General features: G+C 37.3%; 1 protein-coding gene across 6 annotated transcripts in view; it reads left to right on the plus strand.

Moving 5' to 3' along the window:
• The window catches only part of RIMKLB (ribosomal modification protein rimK like family member B), a 38,332-nt gene extending 13,887 nt beyond the window's left edge, over positions 1-24,445 (plus strand). For all 6 annotated transcript variants that reach the window (XM_020901023.2, XM_020901021.2, XM_020901019.2 and 3 more), the window contains 5 exons: positions 1,488-1,715; positions 14,422-14,652; positions 17,107-17,193; positions 18,214-18,417; positions 21,812-24,445. In XM_020901023.2, coding sequence (XP_020756682.1) covers positions 1,541-1,715; positions 14,422-14,652; positions 17,107-17,193; positions 18,214-18,417; positions 21,812-22,275 — 1,161 coding nt within the window. In that variant the 5' untranslated portion in view covers positions 1,488-1,540 and the 3' untranslated portion in view covers positions 22,276-24,445. The remainder of the gene's footprint in view (positions 1-1,487; positions 1,716-14,421; positions 14,653-17,106; positions 17,194-18,213; positions 18,418-21,811) is intronic.
• The last annotated feature ends 439 nt before the right edge of the window (positions 24,446-24,884 follow it).

Genomic DNA, 24,884 nt, shown 5'->3' on the forward strand with positions numbered 1-24,884 from the left:
GCCAGAACTGAACTAGTAATGCAGAACAGTTTCATTCAGTGAAATCAATAATAAAAACAGACAGTGGTCAAGACTTCAGCGTGAGTGGAGGCACAGAGGTGTTAAGTATTGGAGGTCAGTGAGTGGGTGTTTCAAAAGCTACCCATTGTAAACACTTTAAGGGCATTTTTATATTAATAGTTTCAGTGGAAACTGGACATCTCTCTGGTGTGACTTGTGGAGCTTTTTCTTCTGAGTGAGACCTTTTCCACCGGTCTGGAAGGCCACATTCCATATTCCTAATATGTAAATTGAGCTCTAAACCCCTTTCTGTGCTTATTTCCTGGTATCCAGTGGCTGATGCAGACAGTGGGTCCTGGGTCAGGTGGGTGAGTATGGTAGGCAGGTCAGGTCAAGGTCTTGACAGAGTGGGTGGTGTGAGTGTTGTGTGTGTATGTGTGTGGTGGTGCCTCTGTCCCATGATGTTCTGCTCTTACTGTGTGCATCTGTGGAGCAGGCCCTTCTGGTTTAGACTGTGCAAAAGCACATGAATGGTGCACAGGAAACCAGTTCCAGCTGCTATAAAGCAGTCCATCTGCAGGACCGTTGCTTCCCTTATTCTTTCCTTTTGCCTTAGTTTTGCCGTGTTATATGGCATAATACTAGAAATCTTTTATTTGTTAAAATCACCTATTAATGCTTGTTAGTAAAACTTGTAACTTTTTGTTACTTTTCATGAAAATGATTTACAGTTCTCTTACTCATGATATAAACTCTTGAGAATTAGCACTCTTTTTTGGTGGCATTCTAGTAAACAAGCTATGCTTGTTTAATAAAAATTCTATTTAAAGATAGAATAAAAACATTGAGTAAGAGCATGCTGTCTCTTGACTGAAAAATAAATTTTACTGAAGAGCTTTGGCATTTATTTTGGTTATTTAAAAGTTTCCACCACATTCTCAAATTTTTATTTTGATTAAATGGTGATTGACATCAGTAGTGATGCTCATCTAGTTATATAGGTACTACCATCTCATTTTTAAACATACCTGTAAAGATGTTTATAATAAATTGTACATGTGCTGTGTGTTCTTCGTTGTGTCCAGCTCTTTGTGACCCTGGAGACTGTAGCCCAGCAAGATCCTCTGTCCATGGGATTCTCCAGGCAAGAATACTGGAGTGGGTTGCCATTTCCTCTTCTAGGGGACCATCCCGATCCAGGGGTAGAATCCGAGTCTCTTATGTCTCCTGCATTGGCAGCTGGGTTCTTTGCTACTAGCACTTACTGGGAAGCCCAGCAAATTGGAATAAGGAAAGCAGTTGAACAGTAACTGCACAGATGTACATTATTTATTCGAGTTTGTAGTGATGGAAAAGATAAAGGGATGTAGTTTTTCCTGTTTTTTTTATGGTTAGTATATAATTGTAGTGTTTATTTGTGTGTGTGAAAGCAAAAACAAATAAGATTTCTTGATTTACTTTGTATGTGTATTTTCTTTTCCATCTAGGAGTCTATATTCAGGACAAAGTAATCCCAGGAAAGGAGGAACAGCAGATCAAGATGTGTAGCTCTGTGGCTGCCAAGTTGTGGTTCTTGACAGATCGTCGAATCAGGGAAGACTATCCCCAAAAAGAGATCTTACGAGCGTTAAAGGCCAAATGTTGTGAGGAGGAACTGGACTTCAGGGCTGTGGTGATGGATGAGTTGGTGCTAACAGTTGAACAAGGAAACCTGGGTAAGTTTATAGTTAAGTAACAGTTTGGATTTTTACCTAGAATTTGGTGATTCTTTTTGTTTTAGGAATAATTAGGTCAAAGGATCTAGGTAATAGGCTTTGTCATTACTAAGTATCATATAGTCTAAAAATCTAGTATATCTTACAGAGGAAATGAAAACACCAGTATTTATTAAACCCTTCATTGTATTATTTATTAAATAGTTGTGAGGGACGTTAAAGATAACCTACTGCTTTTTTCCCATTATTATTGTCTTCTACTTTTTAAAAAGTCTTGCTTTTAAGATGCCTCTAAAGGAATTTGTACTCCAGTCAGGGGTCCTTCTAGTAAATTAATCAAAATCCATGTGCGATTCTTCTTTTCTGTTTTCTTTAGCAAATACTTTGTAGGTATGGTGTATAATATTAATAGTATTTTTAATGGATAAAAGTGTCTTAACTGATGAGTTTTTTAAAAATATTTCTAATAGTTCATATTGTTTTTGGATTACTAGGGAAAGGTATTTTGGAAATGTATTAGAAATTCTTTAGGACTGTCTTTCAGGAATCTTTCAGGACATCTTTCCTTTGGAAAAGTTAGGATTTGTTACAGCTAAATTGGTCACCTCTGTTAGGGAAAGGTGGTTATTGGTGGTGCTAGTGATAAAGAATCTACTTGCCAATGCAGGAGATGCAAGAGAAGTGGTTTTAATCCCTGGTTTGGGAAGATCCCCTAGAGAGGAAATGGTACCCAACTCCAGTATTCTTGCCTGGCAAGTTACAGTCCATGGGGCCACAAAGAGTCGGGCTTGACTGAGCAGTTGAGCTTGCACAGTAGTAAGGCAAAGTACAGGTCTGCTATTGTAGGGTAACATGAGCTAGTTAATAATAGATCCAGAATCTTGCCTGATTTATACTGTGATATCTTGGGTTTAAGTAAGTAGAATCTTGTAGCAAACAGTCACTCTTTGTCTCAGTCCTCTCAACATTTTTTATTGCATTCTCATTACCTTTCAGTAGTTATTGTTTCTTTACAAATAACTGTTTTAGAAACATTTCTAAATTACTTCACTTGAATTAATAAGTAGTTACTACGTTTATAAGGAAGATGCATACCATGTTATTTTCAGTCCAGTTTTTTTTTTTTAAAATACGTGTGCCCAGTTCTAACACCTTACATGGATTCAGAAAAATCTGGGGTAGAGCGTGTGTCATTCTTTCATTAAAATTGAGTACCCACTTTTTGCTAGTTAATTGGTAACGGTGTGTAAAATTAGACATTAACATTAATCAATTGATCACAAATAAATGTAAAATTATTATGAAAGGAATTGGATGTCACTGCATCCTCCTATACCTATAACAGATAAATTTCCCTTGAAATCTTTTATCTAGTATCTGTTACATGCTTTTACAACTTTATAGGGTCCATACAACTGTTGTTGAAAATAAAAACTCTTTGTGTTAGAAGCGTGTTCTTGAAGTCTGAATGAGAAGAGATCTCAAGGACAGCGTGGTGTCTTAGCTCACTAAACACAACTTCCACAGGCTTCTGGTGTATGTTTCTGTGTTTTAAAGGTTGAAATACTAAAGGCTGCATTTCCAAGAGTCCCCTGTGTTGCTCATGTGACCTATCTTCTGTCAAATAGGCACATTTACAGAAAGATTTGAGAGGTACAAAATCGCTATTTTTCAGAAGTTTCATAGGTTGAAAACCATTGTCTTTGATTTTTTCCTAGGTGCCTAATGGACATTTTTACTTTGTTCTCAACTGTTTCCATGCCAGTCTGTCAAAACTGAGCCCATGTTTCCCCCCTAAAACAATCTTATTTCAGTTTTTCTGTCTCTAACATTGCCTTTTGGCCTTTTTATCCATTCTTAAGAGCCATTTATACCACACAATATTGTTGCTTTTTCCTTCCAAGCCACAACTATTCTAACTTCTACTTCTCACTGTCCTGGATCAGCGTCTTAGGGCCCAACGTTTTCATGACACAACATCCCTGTATCTCTTTTTCACAGTCTTTCCTCTGCAGCCCTCTCTCATTCACAAATACTACCTTTATCATCTTAACATGATAAAACCTTGAGAAACTATTGTTTCCCCATAACATTGAATCTAATTTTATATTAAAGACTTTTCATTGACGTACATCATATGAATCCAGGAATTCCTAGTTGGTTTTTTTTTCATATTTTGTGTATTTTTTAATTATTTAAATCTCATACCATCTTGTAAGAAGGTAATATCATTTTATAGATGAGGAAACAGATGAGGAATTAAGTGGAGAAATAATAAAATCCCTCTTCTAACTCTTTATATACCTTTATTGAGAGATTTATTTTTGCATATTACTTTGAGTTAACTGACAAATGTCCTGTCTTTTCACCTTGCAGCTCATAATCCCATTCATTATTTGCTTTTCTGTGAATGCCTCTTTTTTGAATTAGAGTTTTGCTGGGTATAGGAGTCTTAGTTGGCAGTTTTTTCTTTTAGCAGTTTGAATATATTAACTTCCTATCTTCTGACCTCCAAAGTTTGTGATGAGAAATCTACCAGTGATTTTATTGAAGATCCATAGAATGTGGTGATTTGCTTCTCTCTTGCATTTAAAAATTATCTCTTTGTCTTTTGAAAGATTGATTATAGTGTATCTCACCATGTGTCTGTCAAAAGGTGGAGATTGTTGAACTTCTTGAATGTTTATATTCACATCTTTCATCAAATTTGGGAAGTTTCAGCCACTACTTCTTCAAATATTATCCTCCCCGAAGTCTTCCTGGGACTCCAACAATACATAAATTTACTGATTGTTCTGTCTGCTCAAATCCACTTTGAATTCCTTTATGTGAATTTTCATTTCTGTTATTCTCTTCAGCTCCAGAATTATTTATTGGTTTCCTTTTATGTGTTCTGTCTGCTGAGATTAATATTTTGTTCACACATTGTTTCCTTGACTTTTTTCATTCTTTGAGTATCTTTAAGGTAGTTTTCCCCCTTTAAAAAATTTGTATTGAAGTATAGTTGATTTACAGTGTTGTGTTAGTTTCAGGTATACAGCAAAGTGAATCAGTTATTTTACATATAAGTATATCTGTTCCCAATTTATCTCCGCACCCCCTCCACCATAGTTTCTTTTAATGTCTTTGTCATGCTCAGTTACTCAGTCATGTCCGACTCTTTGTGACCCCATGGGCTGTAGCCCGCCAGGCTCCTCTGTCCATGGAATTCTCCAGGCAAGAATACTGGAGTGAGTTGCCATGCCCTCCTCTAGGGAAGCTTTTTGACCCAGGGATCAAACCCAAGTCTTTTATGTCTCCTGCATTGACAGGTGAGTTCTTTACCACTAGCACTACCTGGGAAGCCCAGTGGAGGGAGTGGTACAACAAAAAGTACTATGGCCTCGCTGTCTGCACCTCTGTGATCGGAAGCTGCATCCAGCCATCACAGCAGAGATCCCAGATGTTTTGAGGGCAGGTCGTTACACCCACCCTGACTCCTGCAGGGTGTGTCAGCTGCTCCAGAACCAAGTGCACAGTATGGCTAGAAAGTGGGCGATGAGTAGTTGTTGCTGTTCTGAAATTGATCAAAATTAACTGCGTTTATGATCCCAGTCTTTTTCTGAAAGTTGTGGTCCTTCAGCAAATTGACCAGGGGGTGTCTAGATGGCGAGACAGAGTTCTGATGCTTCCTACTCCTTCATCTTTCCAGAATCCTCTCTATACTCATTTTTGATTGTGGTGTATCTTTTTGTTTTGTTGTTTTACATTTTGGGAACAAGTCTCTTATGGGATTATGTGTACCATGAATATCTTTTATCTGTGGCTTGCCTTTTTCTCTCTGTTAATGACATCTTCTGGTCAGTAAGTGTTGAATTAAGTACAGTTTATATTTTTCCTTTTTTGATTAGTGCCTTTTGTGTTGCAGTTAAGAAAATTGTGTGTGCCCAAGAGTCTTTATTTTAAAACACATGCTGAAAATCTACTTGATAAAACACAGCATTATTAGGTGAAATTAATGTTAAGAAAAGGGCATTATAGTGTGGTACCATTGTCTAAAGATATGTGAGTGTTAACTTTTGCTGGTTTAAGAAATAATTAATAAAAGGATAAATGATAAAGAATTCACCTGCTCAGTGGTAAAGAATTCACCTGCCAGTGCAGGAGATGCGAGTTTGATCCCTGGGTCAGGAAAATCCCCTGGAGAAGGAAATGGCAACCCACCCCAGTACTCTTGCCTGGAAAATCCCATGAAGAGGGGAGTCTGGTGGGCTATAGTTCATGGAATCACAAAGAGTTGTACGTGACTTAGAGATTAGACAACAAGAACAACAATGATTACCTTTAGTGAAAAGAAAAGGATTGAGGACAGGGATGAGCAAGACTACTCTGACAAGTTTGGGCATGTATTGATAATTTTTGAAAGCAGGTACGTTGGATTTATTATATTTTATTTTCTATTTAGAATTTTCCTTAATAAAAATTTGAAATGTTTGACCTGATGAAAGTTTGTTTGACTCAACGATAGAAGGAGAAATTTTGGAATTTAGTGATTTTTGGTATGGCACCTTGTTGAGTTTATAAGTTGTTTCTTGCTTCCTGGATTCCCAGAATTGCCCTGGTGTTTTTTTGACCCCGGTTTTTACAGCATTCTTTTTTTTTTTAATTTTGTGCATAATCCTATATACATCCATTATTATTTTTTTTCCTGCTCAAGTTAACTAGAGATATTTTAATTGCTTACAAATCAAATAACCTTCCCCAATACAAAAATTAATTCCAGAGAGCATGTTGCCAACAATAGACCTTTAGAGACTTGGTTACTTGGCATAGATAGCGCAGAAATCAATTAAGACTACCTTTCCAGAATGGGATTCTAATAATCCAAGGCACACAGTGGTGAAACTGAAGATTAAGTAATTAATTTTATTCACTTGTAACCATGGCCTCTTGATGAAACTGAAAGAGAAGAGTGAAAAAGTTGGCTGAAAATTCAACATTCAGAAAACTAAGATCATGGCATCTGGTCCCGTCACTTCATGGCAAATAGATGGGGAAACAATGGAAACAGTGACAGACTTTATTTTTTTGGGCTCCAAAATCACTGCAGATGGTGACTGTAGCCATGAAATTAAAAGATGCTTGTTCCTTGGAAGAAAAGTTATGATCAACCTAGACAGCATATTAAAAAGCAGAGACATTATTTTGCCAGCAAAGGTCCATCTAGTTAAAGCTGTGGTTTTTCCAGTAGTCATGTATGGATGTGAGAGTTGGACTATAAAGAAAGCTGAGCACTGAAGAATGATGCTTTTGAACTGTGGTGTTGGAGAAGACTCTTGAGAGTCCCTTGGACTGCAAGGAGAACAAACCAGTCAATCCTAAGGAAATCAGTCCCGAATATTCACTGGAAGGACTAATGTGGAAGCTGAAACTCCAATACTTTGGCCACCTGATGGGAAGAACTGACTTATTTGAAAAGACCCTGATGCTGGGAAAGATTGGAGGCAGGAGGAGAAGGGGGTAACAGAGGATAAGATGGTTAGATGGCATCACCTACTTAATGGACAGGAGTTTGAGTAAACTCCAGGAGTTGGTGATTGACAGGGAAGCCTGGTGTGCTGCAGTCCATGGGGTTGCAAAGAGTTGGACACGACTGAATGACGAACGGAACTGATGTCTGTTGAAGATAAACCTTTGCAGTCTGTTAGATACTGCTGCAGAAAACTTTATTTCAGTTTAAAAATTATATTTCTTTTGGCAAACATGTTAGTTTTCTGGGAACCAACTTTTATCTTGGCCATTCTTTTCTTTAGATTTTTAGTTAGTGTTAATTACTTAGTCGTGTCTGACTCTTTGCAACCGCGTAAACTGTAGCCCACCAGGCTCCTCCATCCCTTGAATTCTCTAGGCAGGAGTTGAAGTGGGTAGCCATTCCCTTTCGGGGATCTTCCCAACCCCAGGGATCAAACCCAGGACTCCTGCATTGCAGGCAGATTCTTTACTGTCTGAGCCACCAGGGAAGCCCCAAAAGAAAGCCTATTTCTGCCTGGCTTCAAATTGAGGACCTTTCGCGTGTGCGGAGAATGTGATAACCACTGCATTATGGAAGCACAGTTACTTGGCTGAACCTCACCACATGCGGAACCTTAGCTTCCCGACCAGGGAGTTTGCTTTTAGTTCATTAATTTCTGCTCTTCCTTTTTCTTAGGTGTTAATATGATTTGATTTACCGTTGGTGTTTGAGTTATTTACATCTTGTTTTAGGCGGTATGTCTTCAGACGTTACGTAAAACACATGCTCTGTTTCTTAAAAAACGGTGAGAGGAAATTCCCTGGTGGTTCAGTGGTTAAAACTCCAATGCATGGGGCAAAAGTTTGATCCCTGTTTGGAGAACTAAGATTCCACATGCCAAGTTGTGTGTCCCACCCCTTCCGTGGTGAGACAAGTTCAAATTTCAATATAATAATAATTGAGTATCTACTATATTCCAGATAGTGTTGGGGGATATAGCTTTGAACAAGGTAGTGTTTCCTACTCTAACTGGAAATTTCTGGTTATTCTGACTCTCAGTATCCCTTGTGCAAAAGAGGAAGATGGATGGCAGAGGTGATTAAAAATTATTAAGTGCTTATTATATGCCAGGCACTTGCGAACTAATGTTAGCAAAGTTAATTCTCATCACAACTTTATAAAGGAATTACTTAACTATTCTTATTTTAAAGAACCTGCAGCACAGAGAAGTTCAGTAACTAGCCTGGGGTTACACAGTGGAGAAACAGTAGAGCTTGGATTTGAATCAGATATGGGGTCGTTGTTGCAGTAGATCTGTTCACTTTCTGTGTTTGCCTTTGCTATCCTTTCATTATCTACCTTTGATAATGAGAGAAGAACCTTAATTTACTTCCCCTGTTGGTTTCTTCAGAGTTTTCTGTATTTGGTGAGTTTAATACTGTTTCCTTCTTTGTTGTTTATTATTCTATAGTTTTAAATTTTATTTACAGTTATATATATATTTATATTTTGAATTTTACATCAAAAAGTTCTAGATATAATGTAATTATGTCACCTGCTCTAGTTTGCCAAAGTAGGTTGGAACAGACTTTAACCGGGAGTTGTTGAAAAGTTTACTCTTTTTCAAAGTGGAAAGTGAGACTTGACATTTAAAGGACACCACAAAGATACTTCGCTTCCCCTCTCGCCTTGTCTATACTAGTCTGTTGCTGGAAAACTGCAGTAAATTTTTATGACTGACTTCATTAATAGTGACTAAAATGATATACTTCCCCACTTTTCTTTTCTCTCCATATATATTTTTAACTATTTCAGAATAGATTGCTATCTTATGGGGGAAGAAAATGTATAATTAGATTAGAGATAGTATTTCATACTTGGACAATAGTAAGGGAAAAAACTTCATAAAACTTTTCATGCTAAATGAGAAAAATATAAATATTTTGCTTCTAATACTGAGACCTTATGCATCAAGTATTTAGTAAACCAAGTTTGCTTGGGAGCTGAATACAAAAGGGGATTAAAAAATCAAGTTCCTAAGATATATTACTAATAACAGTTAACACATGTGCCATCAGCCTACCTCATTCTACCATTATAAGCTATAGAAAAGGTAAAGAGAATGTACTCTTAACATGCTGAGCTCGAATACCAGCATTTATAAAATTTAGGTAGTTTAATTAGAATTATTTAGTGGCATCACATTTTTCTGTATTTGTTATATCTTACCTCCTTTTGGGGATAGAGTTGGTTATTTTCACTCCAGATTCTATAGTTTTTAAAGGCACTTAGAGCAGAAACTAGCCAGTCATTACTTTCAATAAAAGATGTCTTTAAAATAGACAGTCATAATCTGAATGCTTGTTTGTTTGCTTTCTACTTTCCTCATCTCTTTCTCCTTTTCTCCCTCTCTCTCTCCCTCTCCCTCTCCCTTGTTTTCAGACACGTGACTGTCAGCTGCTGCACAGCAGTGCTCAGTGATAATGAGGCATAGTGTTAAAGTAGTTTCTTTCTGGACCACTGATGAGGGACCTGGGAAAGAAGTGTTATTGGTTCCTAGTCATTCCCCAAAGAGGACATCTTTTTTTTTTTTTTTTCATTTATTTTTATTAGTTGGAGGCTAATTACAATATTGTAGTGGTTTTTGTCATACATTGACATGAATTAGCCATGGATTTACATGTATTCCCCATCCCAATCCCCCCTCCCACCTCCCTCTCGACCCGATCCCTTTGGCTCTTCCCAGTGCACCAGGTCCGAGCACTTGTCTCATGCATCCAACCTGGGCTGGTGATCTGTTTCACCCTAGATAATATACATGTTTCGATGCTGTTCCAAAGAGGACATCTTTGAAGAACATTTGTTTTTGCTATCTGGGATTAATAGTGAGATAAGTCTTAGAAACAAATTTGAGGGGGAAAAGGATTGCTGAGGATATTAAAGAGGGGTGGCTTGATAGGAAACATAAAATTTATTTTGATGGGAAGCAGGTGAGCAGATAGGAAAGGCATATATATTCTCAAAAGAATGGATTCTTACATTATGCCTGGTTTTTTGATACTTGATACTTTCTAGATGTGTGAGTTCTAACCCAGCCTTAATAAAGACTTTTTAAAGTATTTTGTTTAACTCTTCAGAGTTGTTTGACTCTTGGCACTACAAATTTCCATTACTAATTGCCCTATTCTCCTCAAAATTTGGGCAGTTACTTTCCTCAACAGTTACTTTCCTCCTACATTTTTGGGACCTGTGGGGCAAATAAGCCAGTGATTTTTTTTTTTTTTCCCCTGAAGTTTAAGAAGACCTTTCTGATGTGAAGACAGACCTGCATTTATGGTGGGCAGCAGTCCAATGTGACCAAAGCCCTCTTGCTGCAGTCTCTTTTTTTTAATGTCTCATTTAAAATATTGAAAAGTAGATTTACAACGAGTTGAATATTTTAAAGTGTTCAGAATTATGTGCTTTTTTTTTTTTTTTTTTAAAGATTTTACATGTGGTGAATTTAATAGCTTTGTCAGTTAAGTAATGGATTAGTATTCTGGGTTACTGACCTAAACAACTGAATGTGAATTTAGCAGGGTGTAGGGAGTGTTCAAGGAGAAGGCAATGGCACCCCACTCCAGTACTCTTGCCTGGAAAATCCCGTGGATGAAGGAGTCTGGTAGGCTGCAGTACATGGGGTCGCTAAGAGTCAGATACGACTGAGCGACTTCACTTTCACTATTCACTTTCATGCATTGGAGAAGGAAATGGTACCCCACTCCAGTGTTCTTGCCTGGAAAATCTCAGAGACGGGGAAGCCTGGTGGGCTGCTGTCTATGGGGTCACACAGAGTTGGACACGGCTGAAGCGACTTAGCAGCAGCAGTAGCAGCAGCAGGGAGCGCTCAGAATTTATGACTCTGTTATCCTGCCTACTTGCTTTTTCCAGGTAGAGCTCACAGCCTGAGAAAGAATATGTTAAATTTCTGGTCCAAAATTTGTTTTCGACTACCCCTTCCATTCGTGGAAGCCCTTTCAGTCTGTCTAGGGTCGTCATAATTCATCTGTCTTTGAGTGCTTCCTTGATTTTTGGCATAGAGATTATGTGGCTTTTACATCATGTACAAATAGCACCTTCACTTCCAGTTAAAATACTTAAAGTTATGTCAGCTTTAAAAGATTCCTGAAATCCTGATGAATACTCTTGAACTCTAAAGGATGGATGGAAGAAAAAGAAATGCCAGTCAGCAGGGAGCCTATCAGTTGTCTGTTTCTTATTCCCTGAGGATAAAAACATCTAGTACTTAATCATGTAGTCAAACTAGACTCAAAAAGCACAGGTATAGTGAGATTTTCCCACTTAATTACTGGCAAGGAGATTATTAATATCCGAAAGGAATCTTTCCACTAGGAGAATAGTCAGCCCTTAGCACCTTCTCACTTTGCCTTGACAAAGCAGCAGCCTTTTAACACATAGTACACTTTATACAAAAAATATAGGAACACAAATTTTTCCCAGCCCCAGTGCTATTCTAAGGTTAACTCATTACTGACTTTTGATGTTTGTTTGTTTTTTTTTTCTGACTTTTGATGTTTAATCATACACTTAGTTTGAAACTTAAAATATTTATATTGAAATCTCTATCCCAGTACAAAGCAAAATTAGATGAATAGCTTCATAAGTTACCATTTAAAATGATAAGCAAAAAAGAAGTGGAATTGAAAGCAGAACTGACTAGTGGAACATTCATTTGGAATGAATAGCTGTGGCCACAATAAGTAGAGTGCAATTGTGCCTGTGTATCATGAAAAACAGAGATCTAAGGAAAAGAGTCATTTGCCCCGTATTTCAGTTTCGTAAGCCATACATCAAAGATAAGTTGTATTTACTGAAAGTACCCAAGAGATCAGTAGTACTTTGCCTTTTGGGGGGGTTCACATTCATCTGTACCTGCCTCTGTTTTTTCTGGGTAGCCTCAGATCACCTTCTGCTTGCCTGGAGTAATAAAGTGTCTGTTTTTGTCACAGGAGGCATTGAATTTCTTTCCATCCTCAGTAATACCCATCATAGTGTACTATGCTTATCTGACTGTGCTTTGGGTAAAGTACTCCCGTATTCCCAGTTTCTTTTTGGCAGCAGACTTAGAGTGAAATACTTCCATTACCTTCTTTAATTCCCTTTCTTTAAAGTAGCAAAAACTACAGTTTAGGGAAATGAGAAGATAATGTCATAATAGATGAATTTTCTCTTGACAATTAAAGTATCTTTTTTTCTGCTCACTCTTCTTTTTACCTTTCATGTAACAAATTTGATTATTTTCTTCTGGTAGCACCAGCTTTTCTTATTTTTCATAGTAATACTTAAAACTAGATTTTCTGAGTTTTTTGACTGATTTTTCTTCAGGTTTTTGCTTCCTTCTCGTGACCCTTACCTGAGATTCATCAGGTCTTGGTCCGAGGAATTTCCATTTTTTCTTTTTCGTTTTTCAGCCTATATGTCCCCATTTCTGAAGTATTAAGATTCCTATAGGTGCACACTCACACCCCACACTACCAGAAATGAGTTCTGTGTACATATGTGTGTAGTTGCTATCCATGCTTCGACTATTACAGAATAGTTCTACTTTGATGTCCTTATGTTATCACCAAGATCATCTATGATCCAGAGTCGGCATCTTCTGCCCTAAACCGAATTCCCTTTTCACTTTTTTTCCATTCATTTGGTCACTAGTCTTTTCTCTGATTTCAGGGAAAATGCTGTTTAGATCTTGCCTGTTGAGGCAAGTCAGCACAAAAGCCAAAGAAATGAGAAAATGCAGGATTGCAGAAATCTGTTGCTACTGATCTCTGAGCATGATTGTGAGGAGAATGCCTGGAGCCGTTGGCCAAAAACCTCACATCTGCTGATTACCACAGCGCTACCCATAGCTACCCCCAGAGAATAATGACTTCTACTTTGACATTTTTTTTTTTTTACTTTGATCTTTAAAATTGTGTGTAATTATCTTTCACTGGTGAATTCTCCAAATTGGAGTCCTGCTGATAAGGTAGTCTGGGAAGTGCATCTAGCCCTTGCCATACAGGAAAGGATTAAAAGATAGGGGTGTATCAACAGGCAATACCAAGCTCAGTTCCCTTAATCAGAACAGATTGAGTCTCTTTGACTCAGAATTGTGGATCCAGCAGTTTCACTTCTGAATATTACTTAAACAAAGTCATTATCTTGAAGATTTATCTGTTACCCCCATGCTCAGAGCAGCATTATTTGTAATAGTTAGACACAGAAACAAACTTAATGTCCATTGACAAATCAGATGAGTGTATAAAGAAAATATGGTGTAAACACACACACACACACTTCCTATAAAAGTCTTGGGTATGTAATGTGTAGCATGGTGATTAGACAGGAAGCTTATATACCTTATTTACCAATCTTCCCAACTTTTAGAAAAGAACCTGACACATAGTAATTAATATTTATTGAATGGATATCCATGAGTAAGGGGTTGATCATATGGTGTATCTTCAAGTACAATTCCATTGAGCCCAATAAAGCTATGTTTACATTGGCTTAGATGTCTGTTATAATTTTACATGATGAAAGAAAGTGCCACAAAATGATCCAAACAAAATATTTGTCAAAATTACCTACATATTTTTCTTTACTTAGTTAACATTAGGGGAAATACTAATAGCAACCTGGGATGTTCGATGGGATAAATGTGTTATATTTTTATATTTGAATGTTTTAATAAGTATATATATATTTTAATGAATATAGGTTTTAAGAAGCAACTCGAGTACCTTGTTCCTTTATTTGGGACCTTTTTAAAAATAGAATGGTATTGGATAAAACTGAAGAAACTGCTTTTAAAAATTCTTTTTTTGTACTAAAAGCATATGTAAACACAAAGTTACTTGCTTTTTGAAAGCAAATCTGGACGTGTTTCTGTCTTCAAACAGAGAGATTTATGACAGTCTTTTTGATGAATACATAATATTTCATTGTATTGGTATGTACCAGAATTTATTTACCCAGTACACAAATTCTTCTCATTAATTTTTTTTTCTTACAAAAGAAAATCATTTAGGGAGGAATGTGGCTCTGTCTCAATAAAAATGTTAGCAGAATAGTACATTTTGTTTTGAGACCTGAGCTTTAGTATATATTTATTTCTCTGTTTCATTGTATAGTCTCCTTTGATGGTTTTGGTTTCATTCCTATGTATTTCAGGTCTGCGTATCAATGGAGAACTAATCACTGCCTACCCACAGGTGGTGGTAGTAAGAGTACCAACCCCTTGGGTGCAGAGTGACAGTGACATCACTGTTTTGCGCCATCTAGAGAAGATGGGATGCAGGCTGATGAACCGACCTCAAGCCATCCTGAACTGTGTTAATAAGTTCTGGACGTTTCAAGAGTTGGCAGGTCATGGTGTTCCTCTGCCAGATACTTTTTCTTACGGTGAGTTTACTAATAAGACTTTATAGCCTCAGTTTTAGAGCACTGATAGTATTGAAAGCCCTACTAAACTGATAGGGTTATGTGATACAAGGAAATTTGTGAATGTGAAAGAACTACTTATAGAAGTGACTTTAAGTTTTAACAAACTAGGCAGGAGAATTATGAGACTTATCTTTGGTATGGAGAAGGAAATGGCAACCCACTCCATTACTCTTGCCTGGAAAATTCCATGGATGGAGGAGCCTGGTAGGCTACAGTCTATGGGGTCACAAAGTCGGACACGACTGAGTGACTTCACTTCACTTCACTTCTTTCGTATAGGTAGAATGGACTTATCAAACTTTTTCTGTAAAGGGTCAAATAGTAAATATTTTTGGTTTTCCAGGCCATATGTTCTCTTTTGTGACCCTCAGTAAAGCTGTTGTATTGTGAAAGCTGTTGCTGTTTTTATGTTCAGTTGGTAAGTCGTGTCTGACTTTTTTGTGACCCCCATGGACTGTAGCATGACAGGCCCCTCCTGTCCATGGGATTTTCAGGCAAGAATACTGGAGTGGGTTGCCATTTCCTTCTCCAGGGGATCTTTTGACCCAGGGATCAAACCCGTATCTCTTACATTGGCAGGTGGGTTCCCTGAGCCATCAGGAGAGCCTGAAAGCTGCAGTAGACGAAGCTTAAATAGTAAATGTGGCTGTTCTGTAGTAAAATTTTATTACAAAAAGGCTATGAGCCAAAGCTGTGTTTAATTTGACAACCCCTGAGGTAAAAGAATCTGATAATCACTTTATAGTTTCTGATTCTCTTCATTACCATTTTCATGTTAATGATTCATAAATATTTTCTTTCTTTTTTTTTTTTAAGAAAATGACACTAGATATGCTTTAAACCATTGCTTTTGAAGTCATCTGTGGGAGAGGACCGTTTTTTTTATTTTTTTACGAAAAGAATTTACTGTGGCTTTCAATACTGTAGTGCTCTAAGCCAATTTACAGTACACATAAAGTACTGTAAAAATATCAGAACAATGCCAAATTATTTTCTTGTGTTTACTCATATTTTTCTGAACACATATCAATAGCAAAGAAGTCACAGAGGTGGGGGTTCCTGGACCACACATGAAGTAGCACTGTTACAAACATTGTTGTGTTAATATATTCCTGACTTTCCAGTTCTTCTAGTTTTAAAGAATCAGGCTTACTATAAATCACTGTAGTTTTTCATTAAAATGTCCAGCCGAATGCTTGAAAAGTTGGAGAGGCTTTAAAAAGAAATTACTGTCCTCTTGTTATTTTTAATATTTTAAAGAAGGGAATTCCGCCAGTTTGTATGGCATATGTGGAAACCATTTCTCTTTTTAGCAATTGCACAAGAAAAGACAATATGAATAGTTCTTATTCCTAACAGTTTTGAAATGTTATGGCTTACCTCATCAGTCTACAGTACTGATTTTAAGAGAATGGAAAGGAGCAAAGTATATTAACCAAATCCAGCTTAAAATGTGGATACTGGCTAATCATAATTTCTCTTAAGCTACAAATTTATGATGTTGCAGTTGTTTAATGAACTTTTTCCTAGTCTGATTATTCTGTCATCCATACTGATTTTTTGCAACTACAATCCATTTTTGCGCTTCATCATTTGTTTCTAGGCAGTATAAATAGAAAGAACAAGACATAACATGCAGGTACTGAATATCTCATGATAGAATGAACTCTGCTTTATAATCGAGAAAAGAAAAAGTGATTTGTGTATTTGATAAGAGCGAGAGCACACACGCACATGCATGTTAGCATTTTTTCAACTTTGGATGAGTCTTCCCCACTGACTCACTCTTCTATTTCTTAATCCGAATAGAATGCTGTATACTAAAGTTGATCTTAGGGCTTCTATTACTTGTGTGGTGGAAGAATAAAGGATGAAGATATGAAAAATAGAACTTCCCTGGTGGTACAGTGGATGAGAATCTGCCTGCCAATGTGGGGGACAGGTTCAGCTCTTGGTCTGGGAAGATTCCACATGCTGCAGAGTAACTAAGCCTGTGTGACAGCTCCTGAAGCCTATATGCCTAGAGCCTGTGCTCTGCAACAAGAGAACCTACAACAATTGAGAAGTCCTACAATGAAGAGTGCCCCTCATTTGCTACAACTAGAGAAAGCCCACACGCAGCAATGAAAATGGAGTGCAACCAAAAATAAATAAATAAATTATAAAAACCGAAAAATGTTAATGGAACTAGGAAACTTTGTTTTAACTTCTTTGGTTTGGATATTAGAATATTTATAGTTCAATAGTTTTTATCCATTTAAAAAGGAGTAGTTTTAAACTGATAGTTAACTGAAGACAAAATTGATCCATAAGTTCTTACCTTCTACCTTCCTTGTCTTGCTGACTTTAGATAAAATTTATCATAAAACACCTCTGCTGCTATTCTTAAATCTTATTTTTTGCTCAAACCAGGTGGTCATGAAAATTTTGCTAAAATGATTGATGAAGCAGAAGTACTGGAGTTCCCAATGGTAGTGAAGAATACACGGGGTCATAGAGGTGTGTATGAGTTGTTGCTGTTATACGTAATATTGAAACTATTCTTCAGAACTTGTAAAGAATTGTAGGGAAATTGCTAGGTGTGTGGTACCTCAGACTTGTGGAAGGCTTTTGTGAGTTACTGAGTTCTGCTGGAAGCTATTTCTGTTCATTAAGTGGTTATCTTGGACATTTTAAGATGCATACTTAATTTAGACTGAGTCTCAAGTTAATGATCTATCTTTCTTTTAAACAGTTCAAGGATTCTAGATCACAAACACCATTATCCCCATCCCAATTTATGTTGTTTGAAAACATTATATAAAATATCTTAACTCTGGATTAAGTAATGTAAAATGATTCATAAATCCAAGTACTTCCAAGCTATAGTGCCTTGACAGATAACTGGATGAGGGTTCAGCTGGGGCTTCAGTGCACTATTTCTACCTGATTTCTCCAGTCAGCTAAGAAGTCTTGGGGCTCCTGCAGTGACTGCTCCAGTGAACAAAGAATCTGTTCGACCTTTTACAACCTGGCCTCAGAAGTCAGATAGAATTCCTTTTTCTGTATTCTGTTGGTTGAAGCAGTTACATCCCCTCCTAGATTCAAGCAATGGGACATAGATTCCCCTTCCTCTTAATGAGAAGACTGTCAGAGTATTTATAATTGTGTTTTAAAAACAGACACTTCTATTGGCACAAAAGTAGTAATATACTGCTATCTTACTAGATGCAAATATAGTATCTTAATATTGCATAATATATAAAATTATGTTTTAAAAAATATCTTTTAACTCAGAAAAATGTTTTACTGATAAGTGAGGCTAGTATTATTGGCTAACCTGAAGGAATACAATTCATAAGAACCCAGCCTCACCATATATACCGGAATAAATTCTGTTAAGAGATTGGGGAATGAGAGAGTGACCATAGGCAACCGATTCTGAGAAAGTAGATTGGGACACAAGAAGGTATAGGTAGCAGATATCAACTGCTCATAGTCTGATGACATACTCATTTCTTACTCTTTTTTTGGTCACAGGCAAAGCGGTTTTCTTGGCTCGAGATAAGCACCATTTGGCTGATCTAAGTCATCTTATTCGCCATGAAGCTCCATACCTGTTCCAGAAGTATGTTAAAGAGTCTCACGGAAGGGATGTACGTGTCATTGTCGTGGGAGGCCGTGTGGTTGGCACCATGTTACGCTGTTCTACAGATGGGAGGATGCAGAGCAACTGCTCACTAGGTAAAAGCAATGCAGGAGGTTTTCTAGGATATAAAGGAGTGTTATTTAAGCTTATTCAAGGAGTATTTGTATATAATTCCTATCTTTTTACTTAATAAGTTGAAAAATGTATCTTTCACATGTAAATATGATTTATAGACTTACCACGAACATAATTTATGTATGTATAAATTTGCTTTCACCCAGGCTCAATTTGTAACCCAATTCATGCATGTATGAAAAGTCTACCAGATTCCCTCTTTGGTTTTATATTGAATTGGCCAAAAAGTTCGTTTGGGTTGGTCTTACAGAAAAACCCGAATGAACTTTTTGGCCAGCCCAGTATTATTTTCTGTATAATTGAGGTTCATTTAAGCTGTGACCTAAACTATTTAACTTGTTGGTCCAGATAATATTGCTGATTTTCATTTGTTTAAATGTATATTTTCTGAGATGTTTTATTGTTGAAGTGCCTCAGTGCATAGTCTGGGTGTTTTCCTCTTTATTTTACTTTCTTACCTAGTAATCTTACCTAGCTTGTGGCTTTAAATGCCACTTATATGTCACTGTTTTCGGTTTTTTTTTTCAGATTTCTCTCTCCAGTTTAGGCATTCTTCTTGAACTTGGGCACACATATATCACTGCTTGTCAATAGTACCATATAGATAACTGTTAGATTTTAGTCTCAACCTGTCCAAAACTGAACTCCCTATCTAACTACTTCCAGTATGTCCCACACACTGTTTTCTCCTTATTATTTATTGGCAGCTGTATCTTTCTAGTTTAGACTAAATCCTTGGAGTCGTCCTTGATCCCTTCGCTAGTGTTAAGACTTCATGTGCAGACTCCTTGAAATCTCTACTCTGAAAATGCACCACCTCTTATTCCCTCTGTCCCCCAGTGAAAGGATTAGAACAGTCTTACTTTCCTTCCTGCTCCCCTCCTCTTGATTCATTTATTCACTGAAGAAATATTTTTGAGCATCAAGTACTGTTTTAACAGTATTTTGTATATAACATTGTACAAAACAGACAAAAATTTCTGCTTTCCTGGGCTTAATATTCCATTGTTCTGGTGAAACCATTAAATAATTTTAGTTCAGGTATGGATTAGAATTTCTTTTATTGAGTATTGCTTCTGTTTCAAGAATCTTTATATAGTGCTTACTTTATCCATTCCCAGGCTGTCTTTATCTATTTACAGTTAATTATACCCATATTGGGGCTTCCCCAGTGGCTCTGTGATAAAGAATCCACTTGCAGTGCAGGAGATGTAGGAGACACAGGTTCAATCCCTGGGTCGGGAAAATCACCTGGCGGAGGGCATGGTAACCTACTCCAGTGTTTCTTGCCTGGAGAATCCCATGAACAGAGGAGCCTGGTGAGCTACAGTCCATGGGGTCCAAAGAGTCGGACATGACTGAAGCAACTGGGCACGCACACACTCATAACCATATTGCAAGAATTTTTACTCATCACTGTTGATTCCCCTGCTGCTCCTTCCCATATCTTGAGTTTTCTAGTCTTAGTCATCTGCTGTTAATATCTTTTCTAGATTATTTTCCCTGGATGATGTATGTGAGTGATAGATACCTCAGAGCCTGCTTTCTTTTTTAAGAGAGAATGATATATTGGCTGAGATAGGATTCTGAAATTGCAAAAATCTTGTTTCAGTTCTACTGGTTTGTAGTTTGTGTGTGCATACTCAGTCATGTCCGACTGTTCGTGGACCCATGGGCTGTAGCTTGCCAGACTTCTCTGTTCATGGAATTTTCCAGAGAATAATACTGGAGTAGGGTACCATTTCCTACTGTGGGTGATCTTCCTGACCAAGGGATCAAACCTGTGTCTCTCATGTCTCCTGTATTAGCAGGTGGATTCTTTACCACTAGCGCCACTTAGGAAGCCCACTTTATAGTTTACACTTTTGCAATTGAATGTCCAAATCTGCTCTGATTGGGCAGCGGGGGTGAAATGGGGGGTAGGTAATATATATATGTTTGTTTATTTTGTTTTGTTCTCTTATTTTTGGTGGTTTTACTTGGAAAGCTCAATAATTTTGTTAGGATATTTTTAGATGTGTGTGTCTTCTCAGTCTGTCCAACCTGGATTTTAGTAAGCTGTTTCTATCAGACCTACTTTTTTTAAGCCTCAGGAAAACTCTTCTTTCCTTCTTGGGGAGGAGTTTTTCTGATTTAGTTACTATGTTTTTTATGTTTGTGGCTTCACCTTAGTGTTTTTGTGTGTGCTTCAAAATATTTCTTAAGCTAGATTTTCCAAGTTATAAGTTATACTCACAAAAGCAACTCTCCTTCATTTCTGCTACGAAAGTTTTTAAGTTGGGTAGTCATTTTTGTGTTAGTTCAGAGAGTTTTTTTGTGCTAAACTTGAACTTAATGCTTTTCTTTCTTTCATCCAGTTGTAGATGACTTGTTTTTGTTCTTGTTACTATCCCATCACATCAGAGCTCTGCTCTGGTTATTTGGAACATTGCAAATGGTTTCAGAGCATTAAACATCCATCAGTACTGTGGATGCCGAGAAGCAGCCTTTAATTCATTGGCTAGTGTGTCATTCCCTTACTGAGTTACACGAAGCCCTCCTATTTCCTGGGCTTCTCTCCCTTACTCTTCCAGCCTCACTGGTGGTAGTGGTGGTGGTGGTGGTAGTTGTGGACAGGTGGGGAGGGGTACCTGAATCCTACTCATGTGTACATTTACCTTTTGGTCTTTTTGGGGTCAAGCAGTATTCACAAAGTCGTGAGGTCAACTTTCCTTCTGTTGAGCTCTTAAAGCCAAGGTTTTGTCAAAGTTCTTTTGCTTTCTGGTCCTTATCTAAAGCTTCCTGAAGCTGGTCACCAAATTAGAAAATCTAGTTCTAATTCTTTTCTCTCAGTTACCAGCAAAGACTTCCCCTACACTCAGCCAACTGCCTTAAGCCCCAGGATCCTTTCAGCTTAGGCATGACACATAGAATAGGGGCAAGAGAACCTTGTTCCTCGATTCTATTCTCTATCTCTATTACGCATCTCTGTTATTTTTACAAATCAAAATTTGGAACTGATAGAAACCGGCAACAATATTAAATAGTTTAACTGTATTTTTGCAAAAGTTCCATGTTATTGCAAGTAAGATAGGCTTTAGTCAAAGTTCATTGTCTTCAGAAAACATAACATTGAAAAAGTACTCAGTCATCAATTTGCTGAGACTGGCTTGGAAGGGGATTCCCTAATGAAGGAGTCTTAGACTTTAGAGTCCCAATTTTACATTAGCATAGCACTTTTGTTTTTGCTATTGATTTAGAAGATTTTGAAGAGATGGTTAACCTTAGCGGGCTTTACTTTTAAGGTCTGCTTTAGTTTTACTACAAACATTTATCATTTGGTAACTTTTTTTCTCTTTTTTTTTCTTTTGCCAGGTGGTGTTGGGATGATGTGCTCATTGAGTGAACAAGGGAAGCAGCTAGCTATCCAGGTGTCTAATATCCTAGGAATGGATGTGTGTGGCATTGACCTGTTGATGAAAGATGACGGCTCCTTCTGTGTCTGCGAGGCCAATGCAAATGTAGGTTTCATCGCCTTTGATAAGGCTTGTAATCTAGATGTAGCTGGTATCATTGCGGACTATGCCGCCTCCCTTCTGCCCTCTGGCCGGCTCACCCGGCGTATGTCCCTGCTCTCCGTGGTGTCCACGGCCAGTGAGACTAGTGAGCCGGAGCTGGGTCCCCCAGCCAACACTGCTGTCGACAACATGAGCGCAAGTTCCAGCTCTGTTGACAGCGACCCTGAAACCACGGAGCGAGAGCTGCTCACCAAGCTCCCAGGGGGCCTATTCAACATGAACCAACTGCTAGCCAATGAAATCAAACTCCTGGTGGAGTGATTCCACCAGTAAATAATTAACCAACAAAACCCTTGTAAAACTTTCTTTTTCTTCTTTCCTTTTTTTCTTTTTTCTTTCTTTTTTAAACCAACTTGCAATGCTGTTCATGAAAAATGCTCAGGAAGATGAGAAAATTGAGTAGGAGTAGTTAGGAGGGAAGAAGTGGGAGATAGACATGATCTCTGCTATTAAGATGTTACTTTTATTTACAAATGCTACAAATAGAGAGGCAGAAGAGGTGAGACACAGAAAAATGTCAGACTCTTGTAGTTACTCTTTTAAGTTACTCAGAAATGTGTAGGCTCTCAGGCCATGAAGATCATAATTTTTCTCATGGTCCCTTTTGTTTTTGTACAGTTGGTACAAATTTCACAGGAGTGTAATTTCATATTGTGTTTTAATGGATGAGGTAAACATCCACCTAAATTATAATTTTTCATTTTTTAAAAATCTGAAAATTCAGCCTATACACTATTAACTAGTAGCTTTATCTTCATATTTACGAAATCCTGAGGGACTCTCAGCGACTTTTTTCAACCCTTGAAATGGGTGGGAGGGCAACGTGAGTGTGACCCAATAAATATTTCCTTTAATGACAAAATTGGCATGTTTGCATGATAAAAGGGAAATGAACAGTATTGCAATGTCTGGCACACAAAATAACATTTACTCCATTGTAGATAAAATTGCACTAGTTAAAAATATGTGCATTGACTTGTATTTGTTAGTGTTTTAGCCTTTTTTGAAAGACATATGCTCTGTTAATGTTGCATTTTTTTTAATACATGCTAGTCTTAACATTCCCTGATCTATGCCTGCATCTTTAACAATGGCCAAAGTGAAGAAAATGCTACCTTTTTTGTTAACAAGACACTGACTTGAAACGTGCATTTAAGCCTTTTATTTTTTCCTTTTTTCTTTTGGTGGTTGGGCATTTAAAGAATAAGGACAAAGAAAAATATTTTGGGGGGGCAAATCAAGGGCCTATAAGTTCCTGAGTATAAAATTGAAGTGATTCCATCATTATTTATTTGCATTTTTCACATTTTAAGAGGGAGTTGTATGTGTGTGTGTGTGTGCATGTGCTTACACACGCGTGCATGTTTATGTGTTTGCTTTTTGTTTACACCAACCAATCAAAAAGGATAGATACTAGAAAATGGAGCATGATAGGAAACACAGTTTTTTACTTAAAAAAAAAAACAGTCGAGTTGTTTTCATAACTGTACTCTGCTGGGTAGAGGTACTCACCTGAAGATATGAGGAGAATAGATGCTTTTTAGGCTTTTGTGTATATGTGTGTTTGCTTTTTTTCTTTGATTCTAGACTGTCCAGTGTATGATTTATTCAAGGCTACATGCTTTCCCTCTGCTTCTTGCTGTGCATTTTTTCCTGTTACACATAGATTTCGGGGTGGGGTAGACTGAACATTTTTTGTTTGGGGACTTAGAAGTCTCTTATAGCCCTACTCTGAAGCCTTCAATATTCTCTTTATATTTCTTTATTTCTGAATTCATAAAAGCCCCCAAACTGCATATAATATGAGCCTTTAAACATAGGAAACTATTCCAACGAATGGTTTGGAAGGTGTGTTAAGAAGTAGAGATGCTCCAGAGCTCAACGTAATTTTTTTAAACAGCAAGTTCCATCTCCCTACAATCCTCTGAAGCTTTTTACCCAAGTCCTTTCTTGCCTCTCCAGTGCTTTTTTTCCTTCAGATGGACCTTAAAACATAATTTCTTGGACACTTACTAGAGAGACTTCAAGGCAATAAGATCAGTATTAACCAGCTCTAACGGAGGTTTGATCATGCTTACTTGTACATGCTTACTTTTTTCCCCCATTTAAAAAAAAAAAGGAATGTAATAAAATTTGTTTTCTTTTCCATAGAATTAAATAATATTAAAATGGAGTGAAAGGTTGATTGTTGACAAATAGAATAGTACCTCTAATCTGTGCAGTGTCTCATTTCACCTTAGAAAAAGATGTGTAAGAGGACTTTCTGGTTTACTTGAGGATATTCTAATCTCATCTAAAAGAATTTGACTTGTACAAGGTTATCTTGGGACATATTGTGGCATATATAAGTACCGCTGGCTCACTTGGTACTTCTTTTACTGAATGACCGTACTTTGGAAGATGCACACTGTTTGGGATAGAGAACTGAAAAGGGAGAACATTTAATTAAATCATCATTCATATGTATATAGAGACCATCTGCTTGCCACATAGATGATGACATATACACTTTGAATAGTTACATATCACGTGTATATAGGTCAGTGAATTTGAAAACACAGATAGGACACCCTCTCTATTTGATGAAAAACTCAAGGTTTCTGTTGGATGGGATAAGGCACCAGGAAAGATGTAGATGTAGCCTTGTAAAAAATTATCAAATTGACCAAATACATTAGAAAAAATATCTGAGATTATTTCACTGTTACTTTTGCTCACTATCTATCTTTTGTGCATTCACACTCTGTTAAGACATAGTCTTACCAACCTACTCTGGATCATACACTCATGTTAGAATGAGAAGGGCAAGGGTGGTCATCTTAGAGTTAAAGAACACAAATGTCCTCTTGAATTCTCTCAAAAAAGTAAAA

Source organism: Odocoileus virginianus, unplaced genomic scaffold, assembly GCF_023699985.2.
Source record: "Odocoileus virginianus isolate 20LAN1187 ecotype Illinois unplaced genomic scaffold, Ovbor_1.2 Unplaced_Contig_11, whole genome shotgun sequence".
NCBI lineage: Eukaryota > Metazoa > Chordata > Mammalia > Artiodactyla > Cervidae > Odocoileus > Odocoileus virginianus.